Below are 26,260 nucleotides of genomic sequence, written 5' to 3'. Positions count from 1 at the left end.
TGCTAAAAAGAGGTGTTGGCAGAGAGAAGGAATGGATTAAAGAACAGGCAAGGCATGGCGGTTATCACCCCGTTAACCACTCTCTAGGCACATTCTGGCACTAAGCCAGGTGTCCAGACCTGATCATGCGCAGGCTCAGCTCTCTCCGCTCGGCCCCGCCCCGCCCCACCCCGCCCCGCCCCCTCGATCCCTCCTTTGGGCCTTCCCACCCCTTCAGCAACCAATTAGGAAGAGGAGGCGGTCCTGGTTGGCGCGGTGCTCCTTGGGTAGTGTCCCTAGTTACTGTTGCTAAGGCTCGCCTGAGGTGACCGGAGTCATAAGTTTTCAGAGACAGGGCTTGAGAGAGGTCAAGGGTCAGTGCAAGAGCCGGGGAGGACATGGTGAAGCAGACGATCCAAATTTTCGCCAGGGTGAAGCCCACTGTCCGGAAGCAGCCACAAGGGGTACGGGTCGAAGTAGCACCGGCGCCCAGGCGCGGCACTGCCTTGCAGGCAGGGGGGAGGGGCGGCACGCGAGGGGCCTGGGCCGGGGTGAGGGGTTCGGAGCCCTGCGCGGTAAGCGGCCTGGAATCTAGCTCACTTGACCCCAAAGCCTCGGCTGTCAGGGGTGCCGAGAGACAGACCCCCCCCCCCAGTCCACCCCCCGCCCCCCAGCACAACCTTGTGGGCGCAGACCCACATCCCTGCTCAGAGCCTGCATAGACTCCCCAGGACGCGGGTTCACGCAGGGGCAAACACATGCGTGTAAGCTGACATAGACTGCGCCTCCACTCTGTACCATTATTGCATCTTTCTGGGAAACAGTCCTGCAGCTGTGCACACTCAAACTTATGTTGCAAAACGTGCAAGCAAGAAGTGCGTGTCTATACACGTCTGAGATGATGCAGATAATGGCTACAAATATAAATTCACAAAGTATACTCAGTGGCTTTGCACCCATTGGGCCCTTAGAATTTGTTGACTAACTCTATCATCATTTTGAGCAGAAACGTGAACATTGGCATACACTCACTGCAGATATCGATAGATATTTATGCATCCAGACACAAAGAAAACACATATACTCTTTATTCACAAAACATTATCTGAGGATTTACTTGGTGCTTCCTCTCTGGCGCAAACTCAGAAGGGTACAAAGAAGGTTAAGATATGACCCTTATTCTGAGCAGAGACACTTTGCTTCTCAAGTGTTTCAAAACATTGTTTTCTTTTCTGCCAAAGGAGTATGATCATTCTTACCACTTAAATACTTTGTCTACATTTATCCCTGATTCTCATGTGAACCCTGCAAGGTTGATATCATTTTTCCTCATTTTATAAATGGAGAAACAGTCTCAGGTTAAATAACTTGGCCAAGCCACCTACCTAGTGTGTGACAGAAGTCTGATTTTAATTAAGGAATTTTTATTTTTATTTATTTTTTATTCCAAAATTCTTGGCTCCTCAAGAAATTTTTACTTCACAAAATGAGGATATAGGCAAGGGCAGTCTGAGTCATATTCCTGAGTCTCTGGAAAGGAAATATTACTAATAATATTTTACTTCTATCCTATATCTGCACAGTGCGTATGTATATATGTAACGACATAGCACCTCAAACCTTAGCATTTGTCTCATGTAATTTATGTATTTAAAACAAGGAGAATATAGTGTCTTGTGAGCCTCGCTATCTTCCATATTTGCACTCGTGAAATGCATTTAGGAAAGGATGCATGAAAATCTTTTCCAAAGAAATACTGGCTTGTAAAAATTTTTTTTTTTTTGAGGGACTAAAGAGTATAGTAAAGGAACTATAGGTATCATCCCATTTTTCTTCATCTTACATTCACTTACAAGAAGGTTTTTAAAAGTGTATCACATATTAAAAATACCCCCCTCCATTCTTAGCTAAAAATACTGAACTTGTCTACATGGTCTCAGCAGTCAAAAACAGGTGTTTGATGTGGTGATGTGACAGGATGGGGAGGGGGGTGGTCTGGGGATGGTGGTGGGTTGATAGGGAATGTTGGATTTAATATCGAACTTCCTCTTAAAGTGCAGCTTTTGGATATTTTATGTGTCACTTTTTGCATGTCTTTGGTGAGTTTCTGTGGAGTGCCTTGTTTGCTACCCAGGAAATATTTTTAGGTGTCCTGCTGTATTTTAATAATGCCAGGTTCTTTCAGAGATGCAACATTATGGCACATATACAAAAATGAGAGAATGCAGATGAATGAATTTTGAGTTAGTGTATGTCTGCTCTTCCTTAGAAATCCCACTTCTAGGACCCCAGCCTTTTGCCCCCCAAAGACTATATGGTTGTTTCTCTGATGAGAAATGCCCCTTGTAGCATGAAACCAAGAATGATTTGATGGTTTTTTTTTTCCCCCTCTTCATTTTGTGGCTCCATTACTTTGTAATCTTATTCCTTAAGGCACTATACATTAAATTATAATAATTTATAAATTAATAAATTAAAAGATACATGAGACAAGCCTCTGTGACAACTTTAACAAACAGCAGTGCTCCTCATGTGTTTAGTGCTTTGTATATTTAAAAGTATTTTCATATTCATCCTTGCATTTAACCTAATTATCTTCTATTCTTAAAAAAAAAAAACTACTCTATCTCAGAAATTTTTAGGATTAATGGTAGAAAGCCAGTCTATTAAAAAGCTTTCTGTTCAGGGACTTTTTTTTTTTTTTTTTTTTTTTAGGACCAAATTTGTGACATATGGAAGTTCCCAGGCTAGGGGTTGAATTGGAGCTGCAGCTGTAGGACTACACCACAGCCACAGCAGAGCTTGAAGCAATGCCAGATCCTTAACCCACCGAGCTAGGACAGAGATCGAACCTGAATCCTCATGGATACTACTCGGGTTCATTACTAGTCTGATACTAGTTGGAAGCCACTAAGCCACAACGGGACCTCCTGTTTAGGGACTTTTCTTAATTCCTCAAAGAATGACTTAATGAGAGGGGCTGATGGTTAGTATTCTACTCTAGTTTATAGTCCTTTTTGTCATCTGAGTACTGAGTGTTACATATTTTTTAAAAAATGTATGGCACCCCTCACTCCTATATGTTTTATGTCTTGCACACCGCTTTCACTCACCTGTCTAGCCATTAACCTTTTTAAAAAAATAATGTAGTACCTATAGGATATAATTTTTAAATGTCTCTTGAGAAAACCTAGCCAGAAAGCCTGGGACCTGATGCCATTACTTTCTACAAATAATTTTATTCTACAGCATGACTTTTCTACATGAATTCTTCACATTTTAAATGAGAAGGCTCAATAAAAATCTGCTTAGGAAAATTATTCAGACTTTCTGGAGATTTAGGTAGGCTTTTACTTATTTAAGCATATGCCTCTTCCCCCATAATCAAGCATCTAAATGGGTCTTAAACAGGAAGTATTGCCTGTTAGAAAGAATTTTATTTCTTGGTGAAAGACAAGAAGTCTTTTTAAAAAACCTCTAAATCTAATGACTAACATTTTTTATGGTGCATTACAGAATGCTTCCATTTGCATGACATCATTTGATTCCCCACAGCAATCATGTAATGGAGGCAATTCTGTTTTCTTCATTTTATGTGTAAGGTGCCGAGATTCTGAAAGTGGTGGCTGGTCAACACAGCTGGTAAATTGAGATCAGTGCTGGACCCAGGTCTTTGGACATCAAATCTTAGACGTTTCTTTATTCCACATGACCTCTTTTATAGGCTTGACTCTTGCTTTTCCTGGCCAATAAATGGGTAGATAACCAAGACAAGAATCAGATTATTACAGTTGTCAAGGGGGTTGGTCAAGACACTTCATTTCCATATCAGCTTAAGGAGGTTAAGTGATTCCTCCCAGGTCATTTTCTAATTAGTGGCAGGGCTGGGAGGAGAACCTTGACAATGACATCAAAGGCACGAATTACATGTGTCTTTTGAAACCACATGTCTTTTATCAAGTGCTGGAATATGTCTCACGGAAACTTGGGCTTCTTTGAACATAACTTGAATTAGGGCATTCTTGTGAGCTCTCTGAGAAGCCTCAGACCCAGTCCTTTCATCTCTGTGTCTAGCATTTTGTACATGCTCAGAAGTTCTTATTGGCTGTTGTAAAATGTTCATTTCTGATGCACAATTCTAAAGCAATACTAAGATAGTACATTGTTTTCAGGGCTTTAGTTTCTCCACAGCAGAGATAAATGCTCAAATTTGAATATTAGATCATTCAAAGAGGATCTGAACTTTGATCAGACATTGATTTAGGTTTTACCTTTTGTTCAGTTCCATATATCTGTTTGCGTGTGCAGAGTTTAAAGAGGAAAATTATCCAAATTATACTGTTATGTCTTTTTATCTTAAAAGTAGATTTTTAATACCATTACAATGCATATCATAATAACATGGTCATAGTTTGATCCATAGTTTTACCATTTTATCTTCGTTTGTTGTCTTCATATTTGCAGATTTATTCCATAGATGAAGATGAAAAGTTAGCCCCTAGCTTGGAAATTATCTTACCTCGTGATTTGGCTGATGGATTTGTGAATAATAAGCGAGAAAGCTACAGATTCAAGTAAGTTTTTTCCTCTTTATTCATTTCTGTTTTTCTATCAAACTAACTTTTATACTACATTAATATCCACTGTGAAATCATGGCCCCATTTCTTGGGGGAGAATGTAGTACAGTTCTCTATCTTATCTATGGATAGAATTCAAGATGTCTTTTCTCTGCTGGGCCCAGAGTGAAAAAGAGGTTCTATTTCTGTATCCAGCAGGATATCCCAAGATCCCAGCCTTTTTTTTTTTTTTTTTTTTTTTGTCTTTTTGTCTTTTTAGGGCCACCCCCCGGCCCCAGCATATGGAAGTTCCCAGGCTAGGGGTCTAATTGGAGCTACAGCTGCCGGCCTACGCCACAGCCGCAGCAATGCCAGATCCGAGCTGTGTCTGCAGCCTACACCACAGCTCATGGCAACGCCGGATCCTTGATCCTCTAAACGAGGCCAGGGATTGAACCCGCAACTTCATCTTCCTAGTTGGATTCATTTCCGCTGCACCATGATGGGAACTCCCCAGCCTTTCTTTCCTGCGTCTGTGTATCAAGTGTTACCTTTTTCCTACTTGGCCCACTGTAGTGTAGTACTTACAGGTAGTTCAATGCATGATGCATGACTAGCCTTTATTGAAGACAACTTAAGGAACAATCTGTGTGCTGTATAGGTGAGCTTTCTTCATAACATGTACATATGTACCCTCTATACCTGTACTGTGCAACGTACCAGCCACTAGCTACATGTAGCTCTGAAGCACTTGAAATGCAGCTGGTCTGAACTGAGATGTATAAGACACATCAAGGATTTTTGAAGGCTTCATATGAAGAAATATATGTATGTGTATATATACATATATATATATAAAATATCTCAAGAATTTTTCCATATTGATTATATACTGCAATGATCAAATTTTGGATATACTGGGTTAAACTATATTATTAAAATTAATTTCACCTGTTTCATTTTACTTTTTCAAAAAATGTGGCTACTAGAAAATTTGTCTTTACTTATATACTCTTATTGATGGATTGCATTATATTCTCATGCACAGTGCTGAACTGTGTGCATGGTTCAGGTGGAAATACCCAAACAGCAATCCCCAGATTGTCGTCAGTGCCTTTGGTCTGAATCCTCTTGTAGTAGCCAGGCCTTGAATATGGCTGTTTCATACTGTCTTTATTCTCCAGTTTCAGATGATATCATTTCCTTTAATCCCTACTTTTGATTTCTAGAGAAATTTGAGCTCAAGTTAAACCCATTTTAATCTCTGGACCAAATTTAGGTGTTGGGTTTCTGGATCCTGCTGAGAGAACCTAATTCCTCTCTTACATTTCTCTCTAGGCTGTTTTACATTGAATTTATTTATGTATTTGTTTATTTATTTATTTATATGGCTGCATCTGCTGCATGTGAAAGCTCCAGGCTAAGGGTCAAATCAAGCTGCAGCTCTGATCTATGCATAGCTTGCAGCAATGCTGGATCCTTAACCCACTGAGAGAGGCCAGGGATCGAACCTGCACCCTCACAGGACAATGCTGGGTCCTTAACCTGCTGAGCCACAGTGGGAACTCCTACATAGGCCTGGTTTTGAGACTATTTCTGTCCTTGCGCTTTGGATAAAGCCATCTCAGGTATTTTTTGTGTGTTTCTCTCTCTCGCTCTTTCTCTACTTTTTATTTCTCCTCCCGCTCCACCTACTCCTCATTATTATTCTTATTATTTTGTCTCATAAAGATTCTTTGGTCTTGACAACTCTGCCCTTAGTCTTGTATCTCTTTCCCCCACCTCCACCCCATCTTCTTCTTGGGTCTCCTTTTACAATGAGCATGAGCAGGAGGGTACCACGTGGTTGCAGAGTGAGGTGGTCCTCACCTTGTCTTTTTGGCTCCTCATTGCCTTTCATTCTGTCTGTTAAGCAGCAAATACATGACTTGCTTTTTTGAACAGGGCCTTCTGTCACTGGTGGAAGCATGCGACATTCCTTAGGAGCTATGACTTAATAACTGGCTATTCTAGACCAGTCTCCACAGAGCTACACTTTGCTAAAACAGTTTATTCAACATGATTTTGGTTTTTTTTTAAATTATTATTATATTTAGTTGGTTTTTTTTTGTTTTTTGCCTTTTAGGGCTTCACCTGTGGCATACGGAGATTCCGAGGCTAGGGGTCAAATCAGAGCTGTAGCTGCTGGCCTACACCACAGCCATAGCAACACAGGATCTGAGCCGCGTCTGCAGTGTACACCACAGCTCATGGCAACGCCGGATCTTTAACCCACTGAGTGAGGGCCAGGGATCAAACCTACATCCTCATGGATGCTGGTCAGATTCGTCTGCTGGTCAGATTCGTCTGCTGAGTCAAGATGGAAACTCCTCAACATGATTCTGCTTGATTGCTAATGCTTCTTCATTGGCCATGTCTCTGTTGGCCCTTTCCAGAGTATTCTGTATATCATGTGGGTGTAAGTAGGGTGTATTTAAACATATGCTTATTGAACAAGTGCTGTTTGGTTATTTTTAAATCTCTTAATTGTTCTTTCCACATCTCTGAATTAAAAATATTGTTTTAGTATTTTAAATGAAGAAATTACCAAATATTTCACTCTTCCATATGTTCAGAGAGAAACGTTTAAGCGTTTTAAAGACAGTTTTCTCCCAAGAACATTCCTGCGATCTGTAAATCTTCATTAACCATCCACTGTGAGTGTTTCAGTGGTTAGGGCTATAGCAGGGAATACACCGCCAAGCTTCTGCACCAGGGTGCTGCTTATATTTTAGCGGGGGAGGTGGGTGGGCAATGTGTCTGTGTCAGAAAGTGTGGAATGCTGTGGAGAAGAACAAGGCAAGGCAAGCGAAGAAGGCGTGATGGGAATAGGGGAAGCAAGGGGAGGGGTGGCTGCAGTATTTCACAGGGTCTTCAGAAAGGTGGCCATCTTAGCAAAAACTTGAGGGGTAAAGAAGCCAGACTTTCAGATATCTGAGGGATGGGAATTCCAGGCCAAGGATGTAGTAAGAGCGAAGTTTCTGGGATGGGAGAGTACCCGCAAGTTTGAAGAAGAGTGAGGTGTCTGTATGGCTGGAGGGGGTAGCAGGGTGGTCAGATCATATGGAGCTTTTCCCAAAGTGCCAAGGGAAGGCAGTGGAGGGTCATGAGCAGGGGAATGGAGTAATCTCCTTACGTTTTAGCAGAGTCGTTCTTGCTAACATGTGCAGAATAGACTGTAAGGGGCAGGGGAGACCAGGCAGGAAATTAGGGCAGCTTGAGTAGCTGCAAGTGGAAGTGTTGAGAAATAGTTGGGTTCTTGATGTGTTTTTTTTTTTTTTTTTTTGCTATTTTAGGGCCACCACACCTGTGGCATATGGAGGTTCCCAGGCTAGGGGTCTAATCAGAGCTATAGCTGCCGGCCTACACCACAGCCACAGCATTGCTGGATCCTAAACCCACTAAGTGAGGCTAGGGATCGAACCCACATCCTCATGGATCCTAGTTGGGTTCGTTAACCACTGAGGAAGGGAACTCCCTGGATGTATTTTGAAGGTCAGAGCTGACCCAGTTTGCTGATGGGTTGGATGTAGATAGTAATGGAAAGAGAGAAGTCAAGGGTTTGGAGTTGAACTTGTAAAAGAATGGAGTTGTCATTTACTGGGATGAGCAAGACCAGGAGGAACAGGTTCAGAATGGGAAGAGATCAGCATGTACCGAATTTGAAATGAAGTTTAGAAAAAGTCTCCACAACCTCCTAATCAATGAAAGAACCTGCTAGGAATCAGGAAACCTAAGTTATGTCTCAAGGCATGTTATAAATTTGCTCCAGGGCCATGAGTAAATTGCTGTATCTCTCTGGGCCTCGGTATCTTCCTCTGTAAAGGATTGGATTGAACTTAAACTCTATCATCATTCTATTTTGCTCTTCAGTGGTTTTCAGAAGATTGCTGATCATAATGACTTTTCAGATTCCTCTGCAACTACATACTATAAAATAAAATGTTTGGGGAATAATATTTGATGTTTCATGAACATTTTGTGATTTAGTGAAAGTCCTTCCATCTTTGGTTGACATGGTGGTAGATGTCATGCCTCTTTCTTCAAGAAGTGGGTTAGGATGACTGATTCATTTGCTCAGTCATCATCAACTGGGTAAAAGAAGCAAAATAGCCTTGACATCATCATCCAGAGGCACAGCTGGGTCTATGCGCAGACATCACAGTGAAGAGCACTTGAGTGGCCTCGTCATTTCAACCTTCGTATCTGAAGCCCTCATGCACCTGTAGAATTCTGACGCATGTTCTGGGCATACTCAGTAAATATTGCTAAAATACAGTCTTGCCTTCTTAATGAGTACCCCGAGTGCCTTACGATCTCTCTTTGTGTAGTTTCACTATTTGCTTCTTCAAAAGGGTGGCTGATATGCCATAGGAATCTTTTGAGATGAATGTTGATCAAAGACCATGAATTTCATTCCATTTTATGTTTCCAGCCCAGCTACAGACATCCTTCTGACCTCCTCAGTAGTAAAAAAAAATACCCTGCATTTCACATAGTCTCTACTTTATTGAAGATGTGCCCAGTGGATTGGTGGGGGCAGACGCATACACCAAAGTTTCCCGAGCCACTTTGAAAGCTGCTCCGGACATGTGTGTTTCAAAGGTTTTGCTTGAAAGTCCACCCCTCCCAATTTTTATTTTGAAAATTTTTAAATGTGTAGAAGAGGTAGAGGAATTGTGCAATCAGATATTGTCCTCTACCCTTTGTGGGAGACTCACCGACTGTTAATGTTTTGTCCCATATGCCTGTGTTCTCTCTCTCTCACCCTTCTCCTCCTCACCCTCTCCTCCTCCCTGTTAATCTTGCTTCTGGTCTCTTTCTTCATGATTTTTAGTGGGGACCATTCTCGCTGGTAGCAAGTTAATACCCTGTGCAAGGACAGGCTGTGAGTCTCTCCCAGGCATTCCACCTGTGCCATTGCAAGGAGGCTGAATGGACATTCCAGCTCCCCAGGCCCCCAGCCCTGCCAGTCTGATCAGGATTTCCTTTGCAAGACAGGCCTACCTCAATTTTCTGCTTGGCTTTTGACTCATGACAACAGAATGGAATAGACTATCCTAAAATTAAGTAGCTGATGCTAGGATGCAATATCTAATTAATGGAAAGCCAACTTCAGAGCAAAACTTTATAACCACATTCAAGAATCACACATTTCACAGCTGCGTACTTTTCTTACAGGTCAGACATCAGAAGTTCTTTGGCTGTTTACATCCCGTTCTTGGATTTCCATCTCATGCACTTCTCTAGATTTGAATTTGATGCCAGTTGCAGACACTGTCCCTCTTGAGAGCTAAAAAACACACAGTTTATTATTTGGTTCAAAGCTGCTGCAGTTTTTCAGAGGGATTTATTGTGCAGATCTTGTCAAAGCAATACTGTTTACCACCATTTGTATACGGGGGTACAAGAGCACAGTGTGTTTGGGCTACAGGGCAAACATTGTGTTAGGTTAGGTAAGCCCAATGATGTAAATATGGGGTAATTTTCAAAGCTTCTAGGGGGAAAATGTGTTCATCCAGTAGTGTTTGAAGGCTCAGCTTTTAAATAATTACTGTTTTCACATTTGCAGATTTCAAAGGATTTTTGATCAGGATGCAAAGCAAGAGACCATTTTTGAAAACATTGCCAAACCAGTTGCTGAGAGGTAGGGTTCCTATATATATACATTTTTTTGTTGTTGTTGTTGTTCCATGAGTCAATGGCTTTCATCTTGCCTTCAATTCTCAGATAATTGTGTTAACGTACTTCAGTTATATACCCAGTTATATACCCAGGCTGTAGGGCATGTGATGATGGTAGCATTAGCACCTTCTATGCTTACAGCTTGTTTGTTTTGGATTTAGATTCTGAGCCTCAGAACAAACCAGTGAGGTAGACAGAATAGCTTTTATTACTCCCATTCCGAAAGATAGGTAAATCTCTGAGGACTGGAGAGATTAAATCTCCTATCTCGGGGTTGGTGGCTGGTGGTGGCAGAGTCTTATTTGGTTGTCTAGCTATTAAGTCTAGTGCTATTTCTCTAGTACGGTGTTTTGGCCATGTGGTTAGATGGAGGCAGGGCTGGGTGTGGGGGACCCCGCCTCAGTGTAATAACTCTGTTTCTTAGCTTAGGCCCCTCTTGTTTCCGTATACCCAGGTCGTCCCAGGCTGCTAACTACTAGAACCAGACTCACATGAGAATACATAAATTTAAATAAAGCAGAGTTCCGTTTAATTCCTGTATATCGCAAAGTCCCTCGGCACTGGACTCTCAAGCCCTTAGCTAAGCACACACTCCTTTTGTAGGGAGTCCATATGGGAAACTACTACTAATAAGGTTGTTTTCGGATCCTGAATTCCTTTGGATGATTTTAATGACCTGATTTTCCCCAGATATATCTATCTTTATGACTAAAATGGAAAATTTATCTGCTGAATCAACCTGTTCTCCAAGTCCACTGATCAGTACACCTTCAACCACAACATTGCCGAAAACACACTGACGCATATCATCCTTTCAAATGCCTGTCTCAAAAATCCTGCTCAAACCATGCCCTTCTCTCTTTTTTTCAAAACAGTTTTATTGAGATATAATTGGTACATGGCATTGTATAAGTTTAAGATGGTATGTATTGATTTGATACACTTATGAGTTGCATTGTGACTATAATTGATTATCACCATAGTATGAGCTACCACCTCTGGCTTGTCATATAGTTAGTTTCTTTTTTATGGTAAGAACGTTTAAGATCTGCTCTCTTAGTCCTATTCAGATATATGGTACATGTTATTATAAGCTCTATTGCCTGCAGTTACCACGCTGTCCATTAGTTCCCTAAATCTGCTAAACAGGCCATTCTCTTTTTATCCAATCTTCCATCACAATGGGTAAAATATAATTGAGTAGGCTGAAGCTATTTTAGTTGTAGTCACAATCCAATAGCTTTTTTTTTTTTTTTTTTTTTTTTTTGTCTTTTTGCCTTTTCTAGGGCCACTCCCATGGCATATGGAGGTTCCCAGGCTAGGGGTCTAATCGGAGCTGTAGCCACCGGCCTACACCAGAGCCACAGCAACATGGGATCTGAGCCGAGTTTGCAACCTGCACCGCAGCTCATGGCAATGCCAGATCCTTAACCCACGAGCAAGGCCAGGGATCGAACCCGCAACCTCATGGTTCCTAGTCAGATTCGTTAACCACTGAACTATGTCGGGAACTCCTTCCAATAGCATCTCTTTAGACTAAATTCAGATCTCTTAGATTGGATGTCACACATTTCTCAAATTCTCTCCTTTTTTTAGTAGTGTTTTGGGTTATGCTGTTTTTCGTGTAGCTCATCTCACATGTTTTGACTTGAGACTTGCTCAAGTCGGTCAGTGAGAGAAACCTTAGTTTCATGGATGTTGTTTTTTCCTGCCATTACCCACCACCTCACCCATCCTGAGCCCACTTCGCCCTCAGCTCTTGCTGTGCCCTCTGCCTGGAATTCTCTCCCTTCAGGAATCTGCATAGTTGCTTCCTCAGCTCTTTGGAAGTCTCTTCATGTCTCCTCTTCTCTGCAGTGCCTTCCGTTATTAGTACCTGATTTGAAACTGCATTCTCTGTGACCCTCCCCTATTTTATTTTATTTGTTTTAGCACCTATCACCATCTGACATGCTATATAGGTACTTACTAGTTTGTGTGTGTGTGTCTACTTTCTACTAGAACGAAAAACTCCATGAAGGCTGGGGATTTCTTTGTTTTGTTCACTGACGTGATAGAGATACCCAACCTGATGATGACAAGATTTCCGAAATGACAGGCAACAGCATTTTGATCCGAGATGCTCAAGTTGGCCCCGGGAATCATTTCCTTCCTCAATAGGAAACATTCCTCTTTGTCCTCTTTAATATTTTCTTCTGATATTTTATATCAGTGAGTCTATTGATAGCCTAGGTAGGGTATTTTTTATGTATTTGTGCATTCTGGTCTCTCAGCCACTTCAGTCTGAGAACCCTTACATGCAAGCTCAAGGGTCATCATGTTGCTAATTTCTTTGCTAATTAAGAAATTAATTTCCTTTCCTCCAACTTATTTATTCTTTGCTTCTGGAACTAATAGATCCAGAGCTACCAGTTCTGTCCTTCAAATATTCTAACTATCCATTCATGGTTCCCACCTCTTTGTCTTCGGTTCTGAGTTCTGAAAGAAGTCGTTAGCTCCATCTTCCAGGGTGGTAATTTGTTTTTCAGCCATGGGTATTCTCTATCACTTACCTCTTATATTTTTAATTTTTAAAAATTTAATTTTCATTTGTAGGAAATGAAAGAAGTCTATTCTTGTTTATTCATATGATAGCCTCCCTTTTCCTTCTGAAGAAAATTATTGTCATTTTTGGAAACACTGGCTTTTTTTTTTTTTTTTTTTTTTTTTTGTCTTTTTAGGGCTGCACCCGTAGCATATGGAAATCCCAGGCTAGGGGTTGAATCAGAGTTGCAGCTGCTGGCCTACACCACAGCCACAACAATGCCAGATCCAAGCCACATCTGCAGCCTACACCATAGCTCAGGGCAATGCAGGATTCTTAACCCACTGAGTGAGGCCAGGGATCAAACTTGCATCCTCGTGGATACTAGTTGGATTCATTACTGCTGAGCTATGATAGGAACTCCACGCCTTTTTAAAAAATATATGTATACTTTTCTTTATGTGAATGTTCTTCTACTGTTGAGTTTGATGCCTTTCTTTTCTGGTACAGATTTTCCTCAGATAGTTGGGGATTCTTAAAGGTGTGCTCACCTCTGTCATTTGAGAGGGCCATTATCTTTTTGAGAATGCTATTTCCATTCACTGTAGCTCCCTTACCGTCTGCGGGGAGGGCACAGTGTGGGCTGTGGGACGGTGTGCCCTCAGCCTGTCTTCTGGGTGTGAGAACATTCTTCCATCTTGGGTGTTGCTCCCCCGCCCCCCCGCCATGGGCTCTGGTCACTGTCACTAATCCAGGCTCCTACTCTGCAGGAAAGTGTTCTTCAACAGTGGATAGACAGATGGAGGCAGACTCATTTCCCTCTGATTCATCTGCAAAGGAGAGGGTTATTAAGCAAATTAATGCTGAGTTAAGAGCCTGGGGGAATCACTATTTTCATTGCCTTTAAATATGTCATATATAGTATGTTCACGCTTTATGTAAACTTGAATTGTGTGACTTTGAAATGGTAAAATACAAATCTCAATAAAGTCTCACACACAACATTTGAAGTAATATTTGTCCCCATACATTGAAACATATTTTTTTAAGAATTATATACTTTGGCAGGCCAGTCAATGGAAACGGTGCCACTTTAGATGTTAAACAGAAATGCCTGCTGTTTCTGGTGAGGATGAGTCTTTAGGAACCCATCCCAACATATTTCCAGCTTGTCTTTCAAGCTACTCTACTGGGTTAGCCCATCATAACTTAATTTTGCTTACTGTGTACAATTAAAGCTAAATACGATTCATTCTATTTCTTTCCAAAATTCTATAATTCAGGAATTTTAGTAATTTAGACTCATCCTACTTTATTCAAATCAATGATATGACTCCATGACTACAGAATTATGGGACAGGTGGTGAGAATCTATAAAGATTTAAATGTTATCATTGGACATTAATGAAAAGAATCTTTGTGGTTATTTATTATTTAGCACATTTCCACCAGGAAGTACATTCTGCCTCTCCTGGACTTTGATTTTTATGAAATATATCCTATGTTGTTTGGTAACAGATAAAAGCTGCCTTCTATAGTATTTATCTTGCTCATTGATTATGGAATAACTTTTTGTCAAGATAAAACTTAGTAGGTCCACAGATGTGTATCGGGTATGGTATTGCACCATATAAAAGAGTCTGTAGCTTTATTTGATGCTTTATGCAATGCTGTGCCTCCTAGACTGGAATGCATTGACCTTGGAAGGATGTGGTGCTCTGTCAGGGGCTACCTCAAGCCACAAGCTAGACATATCGCTTCATCCTGGAATTTTACTCAAAGATTGAGGGAGAAAACTTTGAAATCTAGACTTTTTGAAGATTTTAATCACATGCTCTTGTAAATCTGCAGAATCCCAGTTTTCCAGCCAATCTTATGTTTGACCTGAAAGCTGGGGGTGCAGGAAGTTTATTTTAGGTCCAGTGAGTGCTTTTGGAAAAAAATTTGGAAACAGCGTTAGAAAAGAACATGGTTTAACCAAAATGAATAGGGTGCACACTCCCAGGAGGCCTGGCTATGACAAAGACATAGATCTCTGTGGGTGGCACCACCAGACAGCTTCAGCCTCGGCACTGCAGTAGGGCCAGCCAGGTTGGTTTCTGAAAAGCTATTGTGAACCATTGCTTTTCAACCTTGGATTTCATGAATGATGTACAATATCAAGTGCAGCCTTTCAGTTTATGCTAAGAAGAGGCTGAAGGAGAAGAAAGCCCCTAGGACTTGGGGAAGGATGTCAGAGCTTATCTGTCCACCGGTACTCTGGCTGGGTGGGAGGCCAGGGCTTGGTAGAGGGATTTTTCTGACAGGAGGGGCAGTCCCAGACCCCAGTAGGACAAGGGCCAAGCCCAGCAGGGCTCTCACATGTGCTGTAGGAAACAGGCTTTGCTGGATGATGCTATGGGTCCCATGGTTTGTCCAGTCTTGCTATGCAAGCAGAGAACAGATCCTGCAACCTCAAGACAAGACCTGGATGGAGGAGAAGGAGGGCCATTAGGAGAGGATTTAAAATAAATCCTGTAGGAGTTCCTGTCGTGGCTCAATGGTTAACAAATCTGACTAGGAACCATGAGGTTGCAGGTTTGATCCCTGGCCTTATTTGGTGGGTTGGGGATCCGGCATTGCCGTGAGCTGTGGTGTAGGTTGCAGACGCAGCTCAGATCTGGCATTGCTGTGGCTATGGCATAGGCTGGCAGCTACAGCTCCGATTAGACTCCTAGCCTGGGAATGTCCGTATGCTGCGGGAGTGGCCCTAGAAAAGACAAAAAGACAAAAAATAAAAAATAAAAAAATAAAATAAAATAAATCCTGGAGTTCCCTGGTGGCTCAGAGGGCTAAGGACCTGGCACTGTCACCGCCGTGACTAGGGTTTGATCCCTGGTCTGGGAACTTCTGCATGCTGCGGGTGCAGCCACCCTCCCCCCAGATGTGTTGGTCAATTACTCAGGTTATTCACCTCTATGTCCTCATGCTTCTGCCTTGTCTGGCTCAAGGGAAATTGGCATCAAGTAGAATAATCTAATTCTGGCCTCAGCCCTGTGGCAAACTCACTGTGTAACTCTGGGCCAGACCTGTCACTTCTGAACCAGTTCTCCCATCTGAGAGAGGAGATGCTAATAATACCGAGTTTACAAGGTTGTTTTGAGGATGAAAAGAAACAATGCATATGAATGTACTTTGTGTGCTTAAAGGCCTTGTTCAGTCTAAGTGTTGAAAAGTTAGAAATCTTTATTCTTTTTACCACTTTATGCCCAGTGATGTCTGGCTGCAGAGAAAGATGCAGTAGACACAGTTATCTCTATTTCTTTCACTAAGTATAACTAAAAACTCTGTATATGCAAAAGAAACAGAATAAGTCCCTGAAAGGTGGAGAGAAGAAGGTAGGGGACCTGGGACCTACAGGAATGACACAGCAGTGAGTTCCCTGCATTTTTTTGGTTTTGGTTTGTTTTTTTGCTCATACATCCCAGACTGGATGCTGGAGAAACCGGTGACCCAGAAACACCAACAGACTCAAAGGTACCCCAAAAGTTCTGCTCTCTATGGCTAGAGGACCAGGAAAGGGGCAGCCCCATGAGATAGAAACTTGTAGGTGCTGATTGCCTTACTCCAGCCAAATACCATGGAAACATGGCCCCCTTCACCCAGACAACAAAGGCCTGGCTGTGACAAGGCAGCCCGTTCTCCTGCTGTCAGGGTGGTAACTGAGGAGGAGAGGGAGGACTTTCATCCCCACGTGGAGGTGACAGCTTCCCTCTCCCCTTCCCCAGGTTGTCAGTGGAAGTCTCATGGGCGTCCCAGAGTTCACCACCACCCAGCAGTAACAAGGCCTCCCCACCCTGCTGTGGTATCACTGAGCTTCGCAAGGTGCCCCTCCCTCTCCTGTCCAGGGAGTTTCAGTTGAAGCCTAGGAGGAGCCCGAGGTTTCCCCTCCGTCCACAGGAATGAGGTCCTTCCACAGGTGTCAAGAGAGGCTGAGGGGAGAACAGCAATCCTTCGCCACATCCGGCAGGAGTGAGGTAACACCAGCAGCATACTGTCGGAAGAGGCCTGCTAAAACAGAAGCTTTAGATATGATCTAGAATGTGACAACTGATGCCCAAACTATCCAGGATATAGTTTAAAATTATGCATTAAATAAGAAATATCAAGAACTAGGAGAATATCAATTTCCATAAGGAGATAGAGTCAACAGGTGCTAATTCGTAGATAACACAGGTCTTCAAATGATCTGACAAATATTTTAAAGCAACCGTCATAAAAATGCTTCAGTGCGCAGTTATGAACATGTTTGAACCAAATAAAAAGATGTAAAGTCTTGGCAAAAAAAAAAAAAAAAGAAGCTATAAAGAAGAACCAAATGGGAATTTGAGACTGCAGGGCACAATAGGTGAAATTGAAAATTTAGTGGATGGGCTCAACACAGAATGGAGAGTTTAGATGAAAGAATCAATTAATTTCAAAATGTAACAATAGAAATAGAAATTACCCAATATGGACAACAGAAAGAAAATAGACTGAAAAAAAAAAATTAATAGGCCCTCAGGGACCTGTGAGAACTACAGCAAAAGACCCAACATTCCTGTCACCCGAGTCCTGAGGGACGGGAGAAAAAGAGTATGGTTGAGAATGATTCAAGGAAATAATGACTGAAAATTCCCCAAATTTGGCAAAAGGCATAAATCTAAAACTTTATGAGTCCGAGAAAGCTCCAAACAGGATAAATTCAAAGAATCCACTCATAAACAAATCTTAGTGTAACTTCAGAGAACTAAAGACAAAGAAAAAAAGCTGAAAACAATGAGAAAGAAATGACATCTCATCTACAGGGAAAACATACTTTAAATTATGGTGTATTTTTCATCAGAAGTCATAGAATCTAAAGTAGCAGAATATTCTCAAGTGCCGAAAGAAAAGAATTGTCGGCCCAGAATCCTATCCCCAGCACGATTAAACTTCAGGAAAAAGGGGGAAACTAAGAGAATTAGATGCCAACGTATCTACCTACCCTAAAAGAAGGGATAAAAGAAGTTCTTAAAAAGAAGGGAAATGGAGAAAGAATGAATCTTGGAACATTAGAACAGAAGAAGGAAAAAGAAAGAACAAAAGAATGTATTAGTAAAGTAAACTTTTCTTCCTCTCTTGAGTTTGAAAAATTATGTTTGATGAATCAACAAGCAAAGCATTGCCTGATGACAGCTATAAATAGGGGAGGGCGTAAGGGGATTTAAAGGGAAGTAAGGTTTCTATCGTTCATTCAAACTGGTATGTTAGTCGACCTCTTGTGGTGATGGAATAGTTCTGTATCTTGACTGTGGTCATGGTTACCCACGTGATAAAATGGCACAGAACTCTATGTGTGTGTTGTACCGATGTCGGTTTCCTCATCTTGATAACATGCTGTAATCACACAGGAAATAACCATTGGGTGAAACTGACACTTCACACTTTCTGCAACTTCCTGTAAATGTTTAATTGTTCCCAAATAAAACATTAATATTCCTAGATACAAAAATTTTAGTGTCATTTGTGATGTTCTTCTATTCAGTGAATGCAGTAATCTGAAGGATTAGACTAGAACTTCTCCCCAGTGGGACGCCATCAAGCAAATTTCATTAGACATTCACCCAAACGTGCCTGCCAGTAAACATTTTACTTGTCTCATCATTGGCTTTCAAAGAGAAAACACTAGCCAACCACCAAATTGTGCAAAAACCTGTTGGCTCCCACAGATCTGTTCAACTTCAGGCCACAATTTCACCTCACCAGATGCCTGTTTATAAACACGTCCCTGTACTCAGCTCCTCTTCCTGCTACACTGAATTTCCTTCTAACATTACGTTTATGGCTTTTGTGATTTTACTAGTATTCTTAGCGTTTTAGCCCTCTTTTAACTTACACTTTCAACTGAAGACACGGCTTTGTGTTTAAACACCGGAATACATCCACTTAAGACTATGGAATTATATAAAGTCATGACCTTGAGGTGCTCCAGCAAGGTCTTAACAAGGAAAGGGATGATAATGCCACTCCACCCACAGCTAGTGAACATGGGGGGAGCAGCCGCAGTCCACCAGACAAGCACAGATTGTCCTAAGGATGCACTTTTAAAATATGGCTTTTATTATTGTAGGTAAACACATAAGCTAAATCTGAATGTCTCTTCTTAAGAATGACCAGTCCAGACATGGCAGGATACCACCATTTCTGCAATGATAACTACAAGTTAAAACTATTTGTCATTCATTTGATAAAATAATTCTGAAAAAAATGGCATGAGACTTGTATGGAGCAATTTGATTGTGGGGACTCTGAGTTCTCTGACAGAACATATACATGTGACGAAAATCGCTGGGTCAGCGGTAAAATTAAAAGCCTCTGGCCTGTGTGTCAGAGATGCCCTCATGCAGCCATGTGACTCCCTTGCTAGAAGATTCTTGCCTGAGGCTGCCACCCCACCCCCCTCAAGCAGATCCTGAGGCTGGGATTTGAGTGAAAGTCGTTTACTTGGGAGGTGAGCCCAGGAAGCACAGTAGGGCTGGGAAACATGAGGCAGGGAGGGAAAGGAAGCTGCTTGTGGGTACATTCAAGGGCAGTTACCATCGTGATCCACTGGGGCTCAGTCCCCCCGGCATTCTCTAGGGGACTGCGAGGGGCAGGCCTCAGAGTGGTCCCACCCAGGGGCTAGAAGTTGACCTCCCGTCCAGCGTCCAGCGCCCATTGTCCATTGTCCATCACAGGTTGGAGGGCTGCCTCCAGGCTGTTAACACCTTGGCTACTTCCAGCCTGGCCTGTAGGAGAATTAAAGGAGCACCTTAGGCAGGGCAGGTGTGTGGGCCTTGAGACGCCATTGGTGTGAAATGCAGCAGCGGGTCTCGAGTAGATGGGGGGCGGAAATGCTGCTGACTTCCGCAGGGCACCCCCATTTCTGCTCTTTGTACCTGAATGCTTCTGGGCTGCGCTCCCCAGCAATTGCCTGACAGAGAAGCAGATTGAAACAAAATCCAAAAGAAAGCCCGCAAGCCGCTATCATTTGTATCTACCTTGTATGTGAGATTTTAGGTGTTTGTGGGGTCTTAAAAAAGTGGGGCACCAGAGTGGAGCCGAGAAGGTACCTGCCTACTCAGGAGTGTGGACGAGAGCCCCCCTCGTTTCCTGCCCGCCCTCTGCCGTTGGCCTGCCCAGCACCACTCTGCCCGCTAATCCTCCAGGCGGGTGGAAACTGTCACTTGTTGACGGTAATTTAAAACCCAGAATTGCTGTTCCTCCCACATGTCAAGTGTGTTCCCCTCAGACCTCTGCACTTGCTGTGTTTTTCCCTCTGCCCAGAACCCTCCTCGCCCAGGTTTGCCCCTGGCTTGTCCCTTCCTGGCCTCCAGGTCTCTGCTCAAATGTCTTCTCCGCGAGACATTCCCTGACCCCTGGGTGAGAAAGGACGCTTTGTACTGTGCTCTATTTTTCTTTATAGCAGGTCCCTCCAACTAACATACCACATGTGGTATTTATTTGTTAAATCTGTTTATTGCCTGCCTCCGCCCACTCAGATGTAAACCTGTAAAGGCGAGGGCTCTGTCCTTGTTCGCTGCTGGACCCCCGCTCCTAGAGCAGTGGGAGGATGCGTCCGGGCTACTCCATGACCATGTGCTGAGTGACAGTAGAGGGTTCTGCTTTGGGAGCTGAAGGCTTCCCTTTCTTGCTGAATGCAGAGCAATGAGTTCTATTTCTCAAAATAAGGAGTTTTACCTTTGGTTCCCTCCTGAGCTATTTTTTGGACCGAGGCCTTTTCAGTGAATCGAAGGTAAAACAACAGAAAGCTGCTTCTTCTTTTTTATCTAGTCTGATGGTTCTCAAAGGGTGGTCCCTGGACCAGCCGCATCACTCTCACCCAGGAACTTGTGAGAAATGCACATTCTCGGGCCTCACCCAGACCTACTGAATCTGAGCACCCTGCGGTTTAGCAAGCCCTCTAAGTGATGCCGATGCTCTAAACTAGAATGAAAGTTTGAGATTCTCTGATCTTGGCACAGAGCTTAATACAGGTTGGGAGGGGTGGGGGTGGGTGTAGGGACAGCTGGTACTCATAGCGTTTTAATATCTTTCCCAGATGTCTGAGATGTACTCTACACAACTTTACAATTCTGAAATTAGTGTTTGTTTGTTTATACTTTACATACCACTCATTTATAAATTAAATCCAAGCACCTTCCCCTAATGCTAGGGCAGGCTTCCTAGGCATTGAAACCCATGTGGTAACACAGGGCCCCATGTTCAGAAGGAGACCAATCTTGTTTTTCTGTTGTTGTTGTTTGGGCTTTTTTTTTTTTTTTTTTTTTTTTGTCTTTTTAGACACCTGTGGCATAATGAAATTCCCAGGCTGGAGGTCAAATAGGAGCTTCAGCTGCTGGCCTACACCACAGCCACAGCAGTGTAGGACCCGAGCCATGCCTGTGACCCACACCACAGTTCACTGCAACGCTGGATCCTTAACCCACGGAGTGAGGCCAGGGATCAAACCTGCATCCTCGTGGATATTAATCAGGTTCATTATTGCTGAGCCACAACCAGAACTCCCCTGTCTTGGTTTAATACTCTGTTGTTAACACTTTTAGGAAGATTAAAAAGTAGCAGAGACATCAGAAACTATTTGGATTAAATTAGATGGTTAATTCGCTATGATTACTTTTCAGGAATTTAATAATTCTCCCTAAAGAAGTATCTTGGTGGACTATATAACACATTGATTAAGACCATGGGCTTTGGAGCCATACAAGCTTGGTTTAGCTCTCAACTTTAATACTTAATAACTGTGTGGCTTTGGGCAAGTTACCTATTGCTCTGTGTCTCAGCTTTTAACATGTAAATGGCGGAAGTGGTACAGTCATAACGACTTTGTTTATCGTGATGATCAAATGAACCAGGCATGAAAACTATATGCCCCAGTACATAATATGTGCTCAACAACTATTAGCTATCATTCATTTTTGGCTCCTCATCAACATTTTTATAGAAAAAGATTTTTCGTTCCAATTCAGGATCTTACCAAGTTATGAATTTTTTTCCTTTATGGATTTTTCCCCCCTTGACTGTTTTTAGATTTGGTTTCTCCTGAGGCACGTGTTTACAGTTTTGCCACAGATCTTGATTTCAGGATTGGAGGATGGATTTACAGATGATCCAAAGACTTTTCTAGTTATGACTATTCACCTTCGTATCTTCCCAAAGAATGACATACAAAGAAAGCAAACAGAATGCAAAGTTTTCTGGAAAATCCTTCCTACACAAATGTGTAGTGATTGATGACAATTGGCAAGACTGTTACGATAGTTATTTGAATTTATAATCGACTGTGGCAAAAAAAAGCACAACCGTAGTTAAAATATGTTGTTTAAATTGTTGGGGAAAATAGAGCAGTAAATTTATCTCATGCTTTATCACTTGCAGATCTAAATAGCTTCTTCATTTGGAAGTTGCTTTACTTGGAGCAGAGCTCTTCCAGCTGAATTTCTGTCATTCTCAGTGAATTTGGCCTTTCCTATTTTTGGCCATGTGGTTTTGGTCAGATTTTTAGTGTATTTCTGGCTAAATAACATGATCAAATTTACTTATTGTTATAACAGTAAATGCATTTCATTTTATAGACAGATTTGCCAATCTTATAGCACTTTCACATGTATTATCTCACTTAATTTTTACCATAACCCTGTGGGTAGATAGGTGTTATTCCCATTTTAGGCAAGAAAACCAGGACTCGGAGCGTTTAATCGACTTCTGCAGGGTCACACGGCAATTAGGCTGTGGAGCTCAGACTAGAACAGACCTTGTTTTCGTGTCCTTTGATCCTTGCACACAGCTGCGTTTATGTATTTCCTTCCATTTCAGAGATTGCCCTGCCTAAGTTCACCAGTGATGTTCCTGTCCCTGAGTCAGTGGACATCTCTTGGTCTTCATCCTATTTGACCTTCCAACAGCATTGGGAAGTGTGAACTCTTTCCTCCTGGTCTTATAAATAGGAAAATTGAGATTTTTTTTTTTTTTTGTCTTGCTGAATTTTGGGCTTGGGGGAAGCTCTGAGAGACACGCTCCCTGTTACCTCCCACCTCCCTGGGAGAGTTGCTCCTGGTGTGCTCCAGACATCTACCATCTCTGTGTGGTTTTTTTAACCACCACATCCTCCTCCCTGGCTCTGTCAAATTTTCATGTTAATCCCAGTGACATTTCTTCTTCTTGCCCATTAAATGTCTTCATTCAGTGTAGGTGTTCTTGGAGGAAAACAGGTAGATTAGATAAGTTAAGGTAGCCTCATCACTCATTCAGCTGACGCTTATTGAGGGCGATCTGTATATTAGGTATCACAAATAAGTCCTAGCTTAGAGGAATTTTGTTATAAAGAGAGGTCTGTATGTATACAGTGGAGTGTTGCTCAGCCAAGGAAAGGAACGGAATGATGCCATGCGTGGCATGGATGGACCTAGAGATGACCATGCTAGGTGAAGTGAGTCGGACAGAGAAAGACAAACATCATGTGATGTCACTTCCATGTTTGGGTCTACTAGGTGATACAGGGGAACCTGTTTATAGGGTGGAGGCAGACTCACAGGTTCTGGGACCCAGCTTGTGGTTATCATGGGGGAAACTGTCGGTGGGGGGTGTGGGAGGAATTGGGAGGACAGGACGGGCATAGCGTATGCGCGCTACTGTGTGGCATGGATGGTTAATGGGGCCTGCTCTGTGGCACAGGAAATCTGCTTGGTAGTTTGTGGTAACCCATACAGGAAAAAAGAATGAATGTGTGTACATGTGTAGCTGATGCGCTTTGCTGTGCACCTGAGATTATTACAGCACTGTATGTCAACTATCTTCCAATAAAATTAAAAGTATATATATATGTATATATATGTGTGTGTGTGTATATATATATATATATATATATATAGAGAGAGAGAGAGAGAGAGAGAGAGAATAAAAGAAAGCCTTTTAAGGCTTATTGATAGCACATGGGGGAAAATTATTTACCAGATTTAGACTAAGACTGATAGAATTCCAGGCACAGTGATACACTGAAATGAAAGATACCAAACTGTGCATCAGAAGACATTTTGAGCAGGGGTTTCCATGCCTGTCATCCTCCCAGATTCTGAGGAGGGAAAAGTCTCCCACCCATAATTTCCAGTGGAGGTGGTTGCAACCCTGTGACATTGTCCCCAGCAGCCATGGCTGATGGGGTCAGAAGAAGGGCAGTCAAGGGCAACAGTGTAGAGGCTGCCTGTGGCTTAGGAGGTGGATCTGGGGCTAACAGTGTTACCCAAGTAGAAATGAGCTGGGGCCACCTAAGCATCACCCTTGGAAGGATGAGCTGGGAAACTCTGGATAAAGCAGACTGCTGGCAGCAGGAGCAGAAGCTGAACAGGTGGAGGATGGAGGGATCACTGGGGATACAAGGGGATAACAGTTATGAGTCAGTGGAGGCGGGACCTAGACCAAGGTTTACAAGGGGAAGGTCTAGGGGATCTAGAGGCTTGGTGGCAATCTGCTTCCACATCCCCTCACATTCTTACAGTGACTTTCCTTTTCTTGGTTTTTTGTTCATTACAACCAAATGCGTTTAATTAAATTAGGATCACGTTTTAGAAGTAGACTTGATCTGCTTTGTTTATACCTAATGTTTGGCTGAATAAAGATGTAGAAATTACTTTTCCTCTAGTTTTGTTGAGGTATGATTGACTAGATAAATAGTATACATATTTAGATCATACAACATGATGTTTTTTAAAAATTACTTTTGAGTATATTTGATGTCCAAAAGCAAAATGAGAGTTGTGCAAATCAAGTTTAATGCTTGACTACCAGGAGTTTATTGAGTCTAGTTTCTCTGGTGTGAAATGCAAAACCTGTATTCTTCACTGGTGACTGTAAGTCTTTTTTTGGCCCCAGTCCCTTCAGTAGCCTTCGTATTTCATTCAGAGAAAAAGCCCAGCTCTTCCAAAAGGCCTGGAGGCAGCTCTGGCTTCTTGAACTTGGGCTATGCTGTGGCTCAGGGCTCTTCACTGAAAAGGGTCCCCTAATTGGTTTAATCCTCTGCCATTGCCATCTTGAAATTCTTAATAATTTTCTCTTTGAACTTGCATTTCATAATGGGACAAAGGAGTGTATTCACGAAGAGGGGCAATGCTGGAGCAGCAGCTGCACATGTGGTTGGGGGCCAGTAGCAGTTTGCACACATGCAGGGCCAGGTGGCTGGCGGCACCCAGGCCATTGCACTTGGCCAGCTGCACACCTGGGAACAGTCTGGGCGCTGCGGGAGGGGGCAGGTGTGCTGGGACTTGGACCTAAATAAGTGGGAGTGACCGCCATAGCATCAGCAGAAGTGGCCACAGGAGATGGTGAGGGCTTTCCAGGGGAGCAGCACCTGGACGGCCATGTGCTGGATTGTTCCTTGTGTCCTCAGAGCTGGTCCTGGCAACATCTGATATTTTACTCTGCAACCTGAGCACTGGGACAGGAACTGCTGGTGCTCAGGCTGCAAGTTTTATTAGGAAGTCATTACAAAATAAAAGCAGACATGCAGACATTGCAAGAAAGCATATCAGAGAGCTGTTAGAGTTCTTCAGAGAAGTGAGAATTTTCAGTTTTGAAAACTACTGCAACATTATAAAGAAAATATCTGGAAATAGAAATTATGTAAAGATCATACTCAACAGCAAAGAATATGTAATAAATGAATATGTAGAAAAACAAATCAGCTTCAGATGAACCAATTAATGAAGAAGACAATTTTAAAATGAAAATTTCCCTTGTAATCATATAGATGCCGTGCTTGAGTGCATCAACAGGTGTTTTGAGTTAGGTACAAATTGTAAAGCCACTCTCAGTTCTCTTGTTCAGCCTCCACAAGTTACAGGAGATGTCAGAGGAAACATTAAAATGCATTGTATATATTTGCATTTAAAATTAAATTCAAACTACTATGAAACTTATTTGTTTGAAGAGTTAAATATTTTCAGAGAAATTATTTTCTAAGATTCATCACCTTAGAAATACTAAGTTTTATGTGAAGTAATTTATAGGAAGTTTATCTCAATGTCATCACAGCCTGTGTGAATACAACTTCAGTACCGATTGCACTGGCAGAAAGAGCTTTCTCAAAATAAAAAAGTATTTGTGCATTACATCCCCATGACTTATTTCATAACTGGAAGTTTGTATCTTTTGACCACCTCTGCCCACCACAGTGACTCTAGTTATTAATACTGTATTGTATTTGAAAGTTACTAAGAGAGTACATCTTGAAAGTTATCATAAGAAGGAAAACTTTTGAAAGAAAAATTATCTGTGATCTTGCATTTGCTAAGAGGTTTCAGTTATATCAATTGAAAACAAAATTGCAAAAATATAAATTTTGATCTAATGAATGAATATGTAGAAAAACAAGTCAGGAAAATTTTATGATCAATCATGATTTATTAATAAAGTATTATTATT

The 26,260-nt window shown here is 42.1% G+C and overlaps 1 protein-coding gene across 1 annotated transcript in view; it reads left to right on the top strand.

Annotated features, from left to right (window-relative positions):
- Positions 257 to 26,260, top strand: part of KIF6 (kinesin family member 6) — a 355,709-nt gene continuing 329,705 nt past the window's right edge. Inside the window, 3 exon segments of the mRNA XM_003128378.6 lie at positions 257 to 443; positions 4,444 to 4,553; positions 10,148 to 10,222. Of these exon segments, the coding sequence (XP_003128426.4) occupies positions 378 to 443; positions 4,444 to 4,553; positions 10,148 to 10,222 (251 nt within the window). The 5' untranslated portion in view covers positions 257 to 377.

The sequence above is a fragment of the Sus scrofa genome, chromosome 7 (assembly GCF_000003025.6).
Source record: "Sus scrofa isolate TJ Tabasco breed Duroc chromosome 7, Sscrofa11.1, whole genome shotgun sequence".
NCBI classification, from domain to species: Eukaryota; Metazoa; Chordata; class Mammalia; order Artiodactyla; family Suidae; genus Sus; species Sus scrofa.
The sequence above is the reverse complement of the archived record's forward strand: the minus strand, read 5'-3'. Positions and strand labels throughout refer to the sequence as shown.